General features: G+C 39.0%; 1 protein-coding gene across 1 annotated transcript in view; it reads left to right on the top strand.

The window, feature by feature from the left end:
- The first annotated feature begins 29 nt into the window (after positions 1 to 29).
- The window catches only part of dlg3 (discs, large homolog 3 (Drosophila)), an 82,493-nt gene continuing 68,090 nt past the window's right edge, over positions 30 to 14,432 (top strand). The window contains exons 1-4 of the mRNA XM_057348911.1: positions 30 to 141; positions 1,024 to 1,155; positions 9,010 to 9,095; positions 11,547 to 11,660. Of these exons, the coding sequence (XP_057204894.1) occupies positions 126 to 141; positions 1,024 to 1,155; positions 9,010 to 9,095; positions 11,547 to 11,660 (348 nt within the window). The 5' untranslated portion in view covers positions 30 to 125. The remainder of the gene's footprint in view (positions 142 to 1,023; positions 1,156 to 9,009; positions 9,096 to 11,546; positions 11,661 to 14,432) is intronic.

Here is a 14,432-nt window from a genome sequence, read left to right as displayed (position 1 = left end):
GAGAACTTGATGGATTTTAGGATTTTAAAGCCTGATTTTTGTTGAAGTAACGTTAGACGAAACACGCGCTAAATTTATATTGGATTCACAGAACCGGTTTTTCCAGCTGCCACAATCTGGACATCATGGTCCACAAATATGGTAAGTCGTCAAATCTGAATCACGTTTTGTCGTTATTATCTAGTCAACGTCGATATCCATGACCACATTCATCGCTTCCAGTAAGTTTGTTTAGCTTTTTCTCGTTAACGATATGTGGATTTTAAAATAGGTTTATTTAGGAAACTCCCTTGGGAAACAGGAAGTATAAACCTAAAGTTCATGTAACTGCGTTGTTATTTACAGAAGCTCGTGAAAGACCCTATTTAAGACATCACAAAATGATGTTTATGTGGTACCTCCTTCCTGTAACCTCCTCCCTTAACCCGGCACCTGAAGCCAAATACATACTTGAAGTTAAAAAAATATTATACTTATTAATACAGTAGATATGCTTTAAAAGGACAGTTCTTCCAAAAACTTCCAAAAAATAGGTTTTAAATGACAGTCTGTAAGTGTGAATAAATGGAATTAACTGTAAAAACTGTAATGTAATAACTCTACTATGGCACCTGCTTGAACTTTAAAGGAACTGAAATGTGTTAATTAACTAGCTAATAAAGGACTATCATTATTTGTTATCCAAAGCAATTGCATTTGTCCACGAACAGTCGCATAAGTTGTCTCCCATCAGAACAGTGTGTGCTTTTCATTTATTTTTATCTGCGTGTTAAAAAAATGTTCTTTTAATGCTTTGGTTAAGTTGAACATCTGGCTACACACCCCTTTAAGGGGCTCTTATAAATATAGGCAAGTAGACCGCTTCCGTGTCTAACTAGTGCACTAGAACGCTCTTCAGAATTGCACATACTGTCTGAACAACTCAAAGTGTTCACAGTGTCCCATATAGAATGTGTGTAACACGACAAGCATTGAAACAAATTGTAGAATAGTAACATGATTTTTCCATGTTCTTTATTTCAGATACTAAAAGAGCAGTTGGATTACTGAAGCAGTACCAAGCTAGTCTGACCAGCCCAGAGGAGCAGTCTCTGAAGATCAGTGTGGAAAAGGTCTCTGCCATCTTTGGTAGCCACCTTTTTCAGGCTCTGCTGGGTGAGGTTTGTTTCTGTGTAAACTGTAATGGCTCTCAAAACAAATAATGATTCACTGTCTTATTATTATCACATATTTAAGGACTCCAGCTCATTCTGTCCTGTTACGTTTTGTTCAACTTTATATGCACTACTGGTATTTTTTCTAAAATACGTTTTGATTTTTTCTGTGGAGCAGCTAAAGGCTGTTGAACCCTACCAATGGGTTATTTTGTTTAGGGAAACAGAAAATATGTATTTTTGAACCCAGAGGAAAGGTAAACAGGCATTTATTTACACATGACATTAGCAGAGTTTTGATTTATTGGATTAATACACATGAAAGGGTTCTTACAGTTTACAACAAAGGGTTGTCTGTGTTGACCCATACCTTTTATTTAATGAAATCATATTAAATGAGTCTTCACTGTTGTAATGGCTCATGTTTGATCTTTTCCAGGGTTTCGAGAGCTTAATTTATAAATGACAAAACGCTTCCTTTCAGCTTTTCACCACGAGTCAGACTTCTACAACCCCGGTTGATAAATGAACTCTGTAGATATGCTCTATCAGTTGAATCACTTCTCAGTTACTTCTAAAAAAAAAATCACATTTATTTGCTGCTAATGAGGATGTCATGCCACAACCAAACTAAGAGCAAACTGAAGAAAATAGATTTAGTATGTCCCAAATCATAGTATGCTGAAATGAGTATTCTCAAAGTACTCGAATGGTCTACTGTTTCCGGTGAAAATTCGAAGTGTGAATCCATGGACACTAAACGGCTGATATTACCCACAATTCAGCACGAGAGGGCGGAGTTCAGTGACGCTACACTGCATTAATAAAAATAAATAAAAGACATACAATATATAGTAAACATTACATACGAAATAATGAATGAATAAATACTTAAATGCGAGGAAGAGCTGTATTTTGATGTTAAGGATCACAGAGTCGTCTAAGCAACAATGGCCATTCCGTTTCGCGCTAGTATGTCCCAGTGCGTGCATACAGTTTTGCTACACACTAAAATGTAAATACTTTTCCATAACAAAAGCAGTACATACTTTAAGGGCATAGTATAAGTAGGCGAATTGGGACGCTGCAAGAGATTCCCAAAACATATAGCTGATCATTTTGCAGTGTCTTAAAGCAAGAGTTCACCCATAAATGAATATATAGTCAATGTTTATTAACTCTCATGTCATTTGAAAATACAATAAATCTTGTTGTGTGGATGGCAATATAGTGTTACGTATACATTTTTGGATGCGCTAATCTACGATAAGCAACAGTAGGTCACACTGTCATGCTTGTCTTTTTCCTTCGCACTAAAAAAACCCTTCCTAACTTATTTTTAGTGTTTGTTCTGCAAAGGAAACAAATTAGTCCCATTATGAAATGGTTGAGTGGTTATCTTAATTACCAGGCCCAGGCTGTAATGAGGCCTGCTGCTGCTGTGATGTTCACGGGTACTACCACAGGGGCTGTGACCTAGCCATGGGGTTGTGTTGCCATGGGACTGTAGTGAGGAGAGAGACAGGTTTCCCCTGATTTTAACCTCTGGGGTTTCTCAAGAGCTCTATGGCACATACTTATCACATATGATCTTGTGTATGAGAAAAACATAAAAAAATCACACACATTGACTTTGTAATTTTGGATAATCCTCTTGAATAATACATAAATTAAACTTTTTGTCAAAAAGTATAGTCTCTTAAAGCAAAAAAAGAATCATTTTTATCATGTCTTTCCAAACCTGTATGACTCTTTCTTTCTCAGAACACGAAAGAAGATATTTTGAAGAATGTTGTTATCCAGACAACACATGGCATCCATTGACTTCCATTGTATGGGTACAAAACCACTGAGACATTTCTCAAAATAACTTATTTTCCCTTCCACCGAAGAAAGAGCCATGCACAGGTTTAAATGACATGACATGTTATTTGCGTGAACTATCACTTTAAGGGCTTTTATGTGATACGTATGCGCCTCTATACTGTGACTAGATGTCACACCTACAGACCGTTGGCTAAACATCTGATGCATAAGGCAGACTTTTCTGGAAACACTTCAGCACGTTCAAAGTCGTCATCTGATTGGTTGAATTTCACAGGATTTCCGGGAGACTTGCGTGTCGCGTTCTTTAACGGTTCGCCTGGAAGCAACACGAAGCCGTCTGATCTAAGAAGTAAGCTGTCGTGTTTACAACGATTGCTTTTAGAATTCATCACGATCGACTAAACGCTTTCTAATTCTTAAAAGTATGCGAGGTTCACGGCATAAACTTGTAATCGTTGTTGTTGCTGTTAACTTTTGACACGTTCGTGAATGTATACCGGTCTGTTACTGCCGGTACATTTCCACGCCTCTTAACATGATGTGGCACAAAACGAAATGTGATTGGTTGCTTTACCTGTCAGTCATATGGCCTCTTGGGCGGGCCTTGGCCAAAGAAAGCGGCGAAAGCTTCGCGAGACTATACTGTGACAGAAAGTGTCAGTAACTTGAACGTGTTTATTCATTTTTTAAGTGTGAGCGTTGTGATTCAATGCTAAAGGGTAATAAATCATTTTTTATAAAAGAAAAATGGCTCCTGTCTCCTGGCATTTAGATATATGTGCTTTACTATGCCCCTAATAAAACTGTCCAACTACAGCAGACCTAACAGATGTTGTAAATGCCCTTCATTTATCTCAGTTTGAATCAGACCCACAGCCTGAAACTGGCATAGCGGATAAGAATTCCTCACATTCCAGAAAGAGGTCAGATCATCAGCAAGAATGTGGGCTAAGTGTAGGTAGATTGATAAACAAATAGTTCAAGGCCGCAGTGACATATCTGCTCTCAGGCCAGATTAGGGTAACTTTTGTGGAGGTCGACCCTTTCTGTCTCTCAGGTACTGAGGAGAGAGGTCATGTAAGGCTGAGCTCTGAGCAACATGTGGTTTCAATCATCTCTCCAGCCTCTTGGGTGTTGGCCAGAGTTTAAAAACGTAATACAATATGAATTCTAGCGAAATATCTCTTCTTTTGCTAAGTGTTTTTACGAGCTGCATGCCGTAGTGTGTGAATAATATCTGTTGCATGCAAATAATTATAGACATTTGGAGATCACATGTAATCTCCAGTCATTCAAAAATGAATTGATGCCACATAAAACATAGGAATTAGAACAACAAATTAATGATCATCGCATGTATGGGATGTATACAGTTGCGGCTTGAAACAATACAGCCCTGTGATGCACTATGGGAGGGTGGAAGATTCGACTGTGGATTTGTTTGGTTGTCCGCATGATTGCACAATTCTGAACAAAGGTTTCCCTAACTGCACACTCATCCCTTTGTTCCCAAACATACTAGGACGGGTTACATGCCCTAATTTTAACATGCAGGTTTACATTGCTGGGTATTAAAAGGCTGTTTTTATCTTATTTAAGTTCTTTCCAGATACACAAGTGTGTCTGTTTTACATTCTAAGCACTAATCTCTCATGAATGAAACCAGCATTGTTTGAATAACGTTTCAGATTCTGTGAACTATCGGTTCAATGCACAGGTTGCAAGTCGATAATTTACTAAAAAATAAAACTTCTGTCATCATTTATTCACCATCATGTCGGTCAAAAACGATATGACTTTTGTTCTGATATTTTGAGAAATGTCACAGTGGTTCTGTGTCCATACAATGGAAGTCAATGGATGTCAGTTTTACCAAAAATATATTCTTTTGTGTTCTGCAGAAAGTCAGAGATTTGGAATGACATGACGGTGACTAAGAATTTTAGTTTTTTTTTGGCAAACTATCCCTTAACATACCAACCAAATGTTTAAACACAGCTCCAACAAATCCAGTGTGTCCACTGCATATTGACATAGAAATTAAGTGTTAAACCCATTGAAAAACATCAGTTCTGCAAAAGCAACTCTGCCTGAAGGGACTTGTAGTTACGCAAAATAAGCTTTTTTTGTTCAGTGGCCAGGAATTCATGCGGTCTTTTAGGATTTACTGAGTTCAGGGAACATACTGCTGGAAAGTTTTTTGTTGGGAAAAAAGTTACCACAACTTCATCCGTCTGCAATAAATGTGCCTGTATATCAAAAGTATTGAAATATGTTTGAGACATCTGAGTTTGAAAGGTGTATATACAGCAGTAAAAATGCAGTCATGTATCATGTAGGCTATGTTTAAATATAGCCAGGTTCTTAAAGGGATATGTCACCCTATTCTGTCATCATTTACTCACCCTCAAGTTGTTCTAATCTGTGTAAATTTCATTGGTCTGCTGAACACACAGAACCAAATAGTTTTGGGGCACTATTGACTTCCATAATAGGGAAAATTACTATGGTAGGTGCCCCAGAACGGTTTAGTTTCCCACATTTTTAAAAACAACTTATTTTGTGTTCAGCAGAACTTTTATACAGTTTTAGAACAACTTGATTGTGAGTATAAACAGTGACAGAATCTTAATTTTTGGTTGAACTATTCCTTTAAAGAGACAGTTCACCCAAAAATAAACCATAATATAAAAAATATAAAATAACTTATTCATTAACCCTCATGCCATTTAAAACCTTTATTTGACTCTTACTTCTGTCAAAAGAAGATATTTTAAGAAGTGTCCATACCATGGAAGTCAATGGGAGCCAATATTGTTTGGTTACTGACATTCTTCAAAATATCTTCTTTTGTGTTCTGCAGAAGGAAGAAAGTCATACAGGTCTGCTATGAGGGTGAGTCAATGATGACAAAATGTTTGGGTGAAATATCACTTTGAATGCTCAGAAAAAGAACAGACAGATATGAATAATCATGATCTGCTATGTTTCAATCAGTAATTTATAGGGTAAGGTCTCCTCGACGAAGACATAATTCATGCTTACACATCTTTAAAATTTAACATTAAAGACAGCTTCACTCAACAAGGAGGTGTTTCTGCCTGACACTCATATAGTTCTGTTCATCACACAGCTGAATGTGTTATAATCATCTGCTATTTAATGGAAGTCTCTAGTTTACTTTCCCTGTGTCCTTTTGTCTTCTCTCTCTCTCTCTCTCATCTGGCGTTGGCCAGCCAGGCAGTAAAACGGCTTCCCACACACTGTTCCCTCCCACTCACACTGGCTCACACAGACACAGCCATGATGAGTCACATAGCCCCTTTCTTCTACTGTCTTTCCTGCTGCACCCCAGTGGGACTCCATTACTGCCCCTAACAGCCCCCCCACACATGCACATGCATCGGCAGTCCAAGTTCTATCCCTATTTTCTTCACGGCTCCATAAAAAGAGTTTGTTTTCTTGCTAGCTCTTTCTTGTTCCGTCTTAAAAAGGATTCGCTCGGTGAAGGGGGCTCAGAGCGTGTCGCACTTCAAAGGCATGGCGAGGTAACAAGCATCTTGTTATGTTATTAGTTGCGGGCTGTGCGCCCCTGTGGGAGTGGGGGTGACATCAGCAGTATTGTCTCCCTCCATTCTCATCAGCTGGTCGCTCCTCTGTTGGTGACCACAGGCCATAGGCAGTTAGTGACCTTAGAGGTAAATGAGGTAAGACGTGTGGAGGGTAGAAAGGGTGGGTGAGGACACAAATAGTTTTGGATTTAAGGGGGAGGAATGGGCATGGAGTTATGGAGGTAATGAACAGCGAAGCTTTAGCTGCGTAACTGGTTACTCGAAGTAGAGAAAGTGTTTAGTCAGGCCTTTTTTTAACTTTTAGATGCTTCCTTTTTTATTTATGGTCTAAGTAAATACAATTTATGAGAATGTGCTTATATTGTGCACAGAGAAGGTGTTAAATAGGGCTACTACTGTTAATAAAATTGATAAATACTAATTGGCAACTAATTTTATAACAGATTTGTTGGGTGTACTATGCACAGGGAACCTCAGACGCAACTTTAAAGTAATGAAAAATGTATTTCTATGAAAAGAAAGTTGCACTTTGTGAATTAGTGTATCCTATTTCTTCGCTTCTGCATCGGGTAAATCCGCTTTTCCCTCCATTGACTTCCATTCATACACATGCGAATGCGACAGACCGGAAACGCAAGCCCATCCAACGATATTTCGCATTTTGCTGCGTAGCAAAGTTTGGTGAACTCTGACCTGCGAATTCGCATCACGTGAGTGTGTGAGACCAATAGAAGATCAAAACGTCACAGCGTGACCTCTCGGTACAGAAATGTAAAAAATGGAGGAATCGCACCACCCATTTTCATACCACCGTCCGAACGATCTTGGCATGCTCAAAGTCAAGTCTGACTGCGGCTTGGTTGTTAGTTGCAGCTTTGGTATTAAAGGGACAGTTCACCCAAAAATAAAAATTCTGTCATCATTTTCTAGTGTTGTTTCAAATGTGTATAGGGCGGTTTCACATTAGCACTTTTGGTGCGCACCCGGGTTCGATTAAGTCAGAGTTCGGTTCGTTTGGATGAAGTGAACGCTATCTTTCGAACCAGGGTTCATGTGAACTCCAGTACGCTTCGCTGCTGATATGAACGCAATCGTACCAAATCGCGGAAGTGAACCGCTATTAATGAAGTATTATTTGTGAAAATGTTGTGCTTGTGCGTGTTTCACTCACTTTTCTGACGAGAGCTGTACATCTCATTTCTGTTCGCCTTCAGCGTTTTTAAGAGCATTTGCAGTACATTCATAAGACAGACGAAAGTGCCGTTATGCACTGAAGCTTTGGAAACAAAACTAACGATTCAAAAACATAAATGTGTAAAAGTGAAGCGAGCAATGTTATGCATTTTGCCGCCTTCTCATGCGTTATCGTTACAACCGACAGGGTAAACAGCTGCAGGCTTGATGACACAAGTGACCCGCGGTTCGGACCTAAAAAAATAAAAAATATGAACGCAGTCCAGCGGGGGCAGGGGAGGGGGAGCAATCGAACTAAATGTGAAATCACCCTAAATTTCTTTGTTCTGATGAACGCAGAGAAAGATATTTTGAAGAATACTTGTAACCAAACAGTGCTTGGCCACCATTGACAATCATATTGTAGGAACTGTTTGCTTCCCTACATTCTTCAAAATATCTTCTTTTGTGTTCAACAGAACAAAGAAAATTTCATTGAAATTTTTCCCATACTATGGTAGTCAATGGTGGCCAAGAACTGTTTGGTTACAAGCATTCTTCCAAATATCTTTCTTTGTGTTCATCAGAACAAAGTAATTTATACAGATTTGGAACAGATTGAGGATGAGTAAATGAAGACATCATTTTCATTTTTACTTTAAAAAGATGCTGTTAAGAAGACACAACCACTTTGAGAATACACAAATACTTGGTATAATTTAAAATGTATTATTCAATTTAGAAATGTTACTGTTTACATCAAACAATCTCAGGAGCTTTTATTTTGAAAAGCTTTTTCAGCTCTGCATTACTGTGTACTGGTTTTTTCCAATTGTTCCAGTTTGCACAAACTATTTGTGCAGGCCCTGTGCTATCAAGAGTGAGTCATATTAGAAGCCTCTCTGTGAGCGTTACTGAGCTTTACTGCATTGACTTTCTAAACCCAGTATGGACAGGAATTCTGGATAAGGCTGCTGGGTGATATTTATAGAGACCCACAATAGTTGGACAGATACTCGAGATAAGTCTCAGGTCAACATTGCTCTTGACCAGTGTGCACCTGTGGTTTTTGTCAGGGCTTTTATCATTGTAATGTGGACTATTAAAGAAACAGTCCAACTAAAAGGGAAAATTATTAACCCACCCTCATTTCTTCCAAAACCAGTATGGTTTTCTTTTATAATGTGTTTATGTCCTTTTTTTGAGCTTTGATTGTGTGTATACATTTGCTAAGCAGACATACAAGACATTTCATCTTAAATACTAAAATTGTTTATTCACAGATATTCAGGAATGCTATGAGGTAACCCTGCAAATGAATGCGGTACAAAATGGATTTAAAGAGAGCAGCTCTGTGGACACATTGGAGGTAAGAGGCCCCCAAAAAGGGTAAGGTTTGTTTTTCTTTCTTCTGACATATTTAAAGTGTCCCATTATTATATTATATCATGTTATTTTATCATGTTGTAGTGTGTTGTGTTAATTTAATATAGGAAAGCATATTATATTACATTATATTACAGTATATTATATTATTTAGAAGATAATAACAAACACGAAGCTATAGGTGATAGAAGGTTATAGGAATAAAATGCTGAACTGAAAAAGAACAAATGTGTGAGAAAGAGGGAACAGGGAACGAATGAAAGCGAGAGTGTGAAAGTTACAGAGAGTACAGAGCATTAGTCATTTCTAGAAAGCACTGCAGTGATAACATCAAGTGCTCATCAGTAGGCTGCGTGATGATGTCATCAAGACCTTTCCTTACAAGTGTCTGCAGTCATGTGACCATCCATAGTATTTATAGGCAAAGTACAGAAAATAACCCCAACTTCTGTCTAGATTCTGTTAAAAGCGCTGCAGTGAGGGAGGATCGCTCTGTGGTCTCTCTGAGGGCTCACACAAACATGCACTTGGGTTTGTCTAAAATAGTTCCTTTTTCGTCGAGTGACGATCACTGATGTTTTAAAGCGGTGGATTTTCAACATTTACAGACTAGAAACCCCTAAAGCCAGACTCTATATAGATTTTATAGACATTTAATACATGACACACTCTGAGGTCTGTGTGTGAATGTTTTTCATTTTGTTTGAGGTTTGTATGGAGCTTCCATATGTTTCGTAAGAAACGCATAGTGGAGATGAACAAAGATCGATCTTTTTGAAGTTGATAGAAACAAAACATCAAAAATATGTGCGCTGCAGCTTCTCTTCAGTATAATTAATGTTTTGTATGACAGATCTACATCTAAAACGCATCAGGTCAGCTCTAATCCATGACGAGTGGATATTTGGACAACCTCACAGCGAGCGCTGCCCTCCTCCTTTTCAAACTGCCAGTTTCCAGAAGCATGATGGTGTTGTGACACACGTTCCACAGAAATACTGCAGGGGTCACTGTGTGATGTGTTGTGAAGGCTGTTGAGCGTGAGCCCAGGCACATCCCTGTTGTGTGGTATAGCGGAGGCTATGATCTGAATGAGTGTCCAAGATCCTCATTAGCATTCATAGCCTGCAGTCACCTGAGAGACGTTAAATGAAATGAGTCTGCAAATTCCCCGATTTGGTGCAGAGGAAGACAGGCGGCGTCCCTGGAATAATTTACAGCATGATTATCATCAAGCCTTTGTGTAAAACAGAAAAGGGCAGCGGGTCTTTCCCTAATGTTTCATTTTACTGGTGTTACAGCTTCTGTTGTAATACAGCTGATAATATAACTGGGTTACATCATTTGCTGTCAATTTGACATTTGGGCAAGAATAATAGTAAAAAGCTGACAGTTTGTTGTAAGCAGGATGGTACAGTATGTTGTGTCAGCTGTAGTGATTCAATGGTGTTGTGCATCAGCAGGGTCTCTGCTGTATTTTCATCTCTGGGTCTGCGACTGCAGTTTTCCTGGATGTTGTGAGCTGCAGTGTCCACCTCGTGTAGTGCTGAAGATAACATGAAGGCAAATCTGGGGCGTGGGGAATATTTCCCAAATCAGTTCAAATGAAGGCAGTGCTAGAAATGGTAAATTCGTTTTTTTTAACGTTATCTTTGGTCTTAGCAGTACTGCACGTTTTAAGAAAAAATTGTACAAGATATGTATGGTTTTAGTTGTGGCTGTTTATTTTTGTATTATATTGCGGCTTTTAATTGGGTGTGGCCTAATGGCACAAACCTGCATGACTCTGTTTATGTTTATATGTACACACACTGCTGTCATAATCGAACTGGCTTTGTCCAAAGAACATTTATAGTTGAGTTTGTTATATAGAAACGTTCATAGAGGTGTTTGTCCCATCTGGTGTTATGGCCTGTTCCAAAGGCTGCCCTCTGCTGCTCGTGGTACGTGAGTGTGGAATAAGTGATGATGAACAGGTCGAAGTATCTAAAGAGGTATTTGCTCTGGTTGTTCATCTTTTGATCTAAAATGCAGTGTAGTGATCCTTTTCCCATGTCAGATTTTGTCTGTGTGTGTTCAGTGTGTTTTCGTGCAGCGTGTTACTATCATGCAGATGTCCGTCCATCTAAACCAGCTTGCCGATGGTTCAATTTGGCTGTCTGTGATACTGTTTGTTAGCACATTGAATAGCCCTTAATGCCCGTGCTGGATTATCTCAGAGCAAACCCGGGAGCTGTTGTTCAGTCACAGTGATAATTGTTGTTTCTGTGGTAGTACACATTCAGTTGTTTTAAAAACACTACTGGTTCACCACATATGATTTAGTTTATTTAAAGAAATAGAAATTGTGGTGATTAGATTTTGCAGTGTTTGCTGTGTGTTTATGTTTGATCTATGCCACCCACTGAACCTGTATAATTTCTGTTTTGTGTAGCAGAACTTGAGTGAGGAGGGTGTGTCACGTGTGTGTGTCACCAGCAGGAGGAGCCCTCAGAAGGTGGAGAGGGTGTCTGGACTCGTAAGCTGCTCTCATGTGGAGACACCCAAGGTTTGTGACTGACATGCATTCAATTCTGTCATTCATTTACAGCTTTAGCAAAAAAAAAATATGCATTCAGCAGACACTTTTATCCAAAGCAACTTACATTGCATTGTACTATACATTTGTTTCTGACTATGTGCAATCTCCTGGGATTGAACCCACGACCTTAGTGTCGCTAGCGCCATACTCTAACCACTGAGCCACAGGAAAGCTATATACCTGTATATATACTGTATATATCCGCACAAAAAATTAAAAGACCATTTCAAAATTATTTTCACTTTACGATTTATAGGTGCTGTATGTGATCAGTTTTGTTTCATTCTGTGAGCTACAAACAATATTTCTCCCAAATAAATTTAAAAGAAAATTATTGTTTCTATTTGCATTTATTTGCAGAAAATGAAAGCTGGAGAAACAGGTCACAATATAAGATGATCTGTATTTTTTCAGACCTCAAATACCGCAAAGAAAACAAGTTCATATTCACTTTTAAGCAAAACAACAGTAATATTAGTATACCTGTATGTATTTAGGAAAAGTTCAACATTATTTTTTTAGGTGATAACCTTAACATTCTTTGACATGTCTTTAACATTGCTTTTGGATGACTTTATGAGGTTTGTTTTTGTCTAAATCCAACACACACTGGACTGAAATGGCCACAATTAATCTAGAAATGCTGATTCAATGAAAATTTGGAATGGTCTTGTAGTTTTTTCCGTGGCTGTATATATACAGTATATATATATATATATTTATATGTACCGTACATGTGTCCTATGGTGTGACACTGCAAAAATATATATTATATATTAATAATTATTATTTTATATTATAAATAATTTTTAAATATAAAATAGCAATCGTCATTGTTTTTTTTTTCTACATTTTTGCTGTCACACCATAGGACACGCTTACATTTCTTTATAAAATCCTTCAAAAGTACGTTTTTAACATCTTTATGGTAAATATTAGCATTAGTTTAAAATCTGGTGTCTTTTTTTTCATGCAATATAACTCTAAACACATTTCTCTCTGGCGTGTTGATGCATGTATTTCGACCTCAAGCTGTATTATTTGCTTATTTAAAGATGTTTTAGCTTACGAATGTACCATGAATGTAGATGTCCATTGTAAATACATATGGATGGTTGCAGTGCTGTGAGATCGTGTGTCTACATAAGTGGATTGTAGCTGAGCTGCAGTGCAGCTTACAGGAAGACTCTCCCAAAGATGCTGTAATCACGCAATCTTTTTCGAAATACTCTATATGAAGGTGCAAGAATCAGATCCCACTATATCATGGCAGCACTCATTTTCACGTCTTTCCAATCACAGCACCCCCAGCGGCATGTAGTGGCACAGTGCCTGCGAGCGCTGCCGTTTCAGATGAGCGGAGATCTAGCGTGCGAGTCGGGGGCGTGAGGTGGGGATGGGAGCGTGGGTGTGGTCTCGGGTCGTGGCTGAAGAGCGTGGGACCGCCGTAGTGAGAAGAAAGAGCTTCCATTGTCTACATCAAAGCACGTTGCTCTCTGCAAGGCAGTAGTGCTCTGTTGACAGCATGGCTGGGTGATGCTGGGCTGAACGTGATGTCGTGTCTTCCACACATTATGGAAGAGAGGATGAGGGCTACGTGGTGGTGGTGGGGAGAGATGAAGAGAGAGCTGCAGAGAGTGGGGGAGGATGGGGGAGCGTGCCGAGGGCCGGTGCAGTGCAACGCAGTTAGAGATGGAACGGACACCTAGAGCTCAGCCTTCCGCATGTTGCCATGGAAACCAAATTCCTCCCCCTTCCCGCATCCCTACAGACTGGCTGCCTCTCTCGCGCCCGCTCTCTCTGTCGCTGTTATGCTGTCTCTGTTGCATCTTTCCACCTCTCTCATATGTGAGACACAACACGGGGGGAAAATGCATGCGTCGCATCTAACAGCGTGTTTATTCGATGCTCGAAATGCATAAATCTAAGATGATGCCTAAGAAACCGGTAGATGTGAATGCGTATTCGAGAACACGAAGGAATCTTCTCTCTGCATTCAGAACTGTCTGTCTGATCATCGTTTTCTCATTTCTAAGAATTCATCAGCAAACATTTTAAGTTATCCCAACCCCCCACACTGAGTCGTTTTCTGTCCGGTCATATCCTGCACATTGTTTTCACTCGTCTTTTACTACATTTACTGTTATATACACAGTATGGAAACAGTATAACACACATACAGTACCACTGCAGCTAAACGCAGTGTCGCTTCTCTTCTGAATGCTTCGTCTTATTCTAAAAGCTTGCTTATTTATGGGAGTAGCAAGCACATGCTGTACCTGAATTCACTCCTAAAAATCAGGTAGTGACATTATATTTGCAAAGCTATTTAGAAGCACATAATGAAGATCTGGGAGTAAATCATACATACGACTCAGACTTGGAGATGCTGGTTAAAAGCAGTTTGGACCAGTCTGGATGGAAATTCATGGTGGTCTTGTCAGGAGGAACCAAACGCCATAAATTGTTGCCGTTCACGTTTTGTGTTTGTCATACATGAAATCAAACTATTACTAGTTTTGCTTATGTCTCTCATTGCGATTTTAAGTAACTCTTTTGCGTTCACACAGAGAATGACAATTCAGTGTCACTCCTGAATTGAAATGCACATGTCTCTCCAAAACCTTGCAGTGTGTCCCTTATCAAATTCTCTCGTCTCTTCAATACCCCTCAACTCTTTGAACCTCTAGTTCAGAGTGTTAACAAGCTCATATTCCCCTCTTTTCTCCATTTCTCTCT

Source organism: Triplophysa rosa, linkage group LG13 (genome assembly GCF_024868665.1).
Source record: "Triplophysa rosa linkage group LG13, Trosa_1v2, whole genome shotgun sequence".
NCBI lineage: Eukaryota > Metazoa > Chordata > Actinopteri > Cypriniformes > Nemacheilidae > Triplophysa > Triplophysa rosa.
This window is presented reverse-complemented; position numbering and strand designations above follow the sequence as displayed.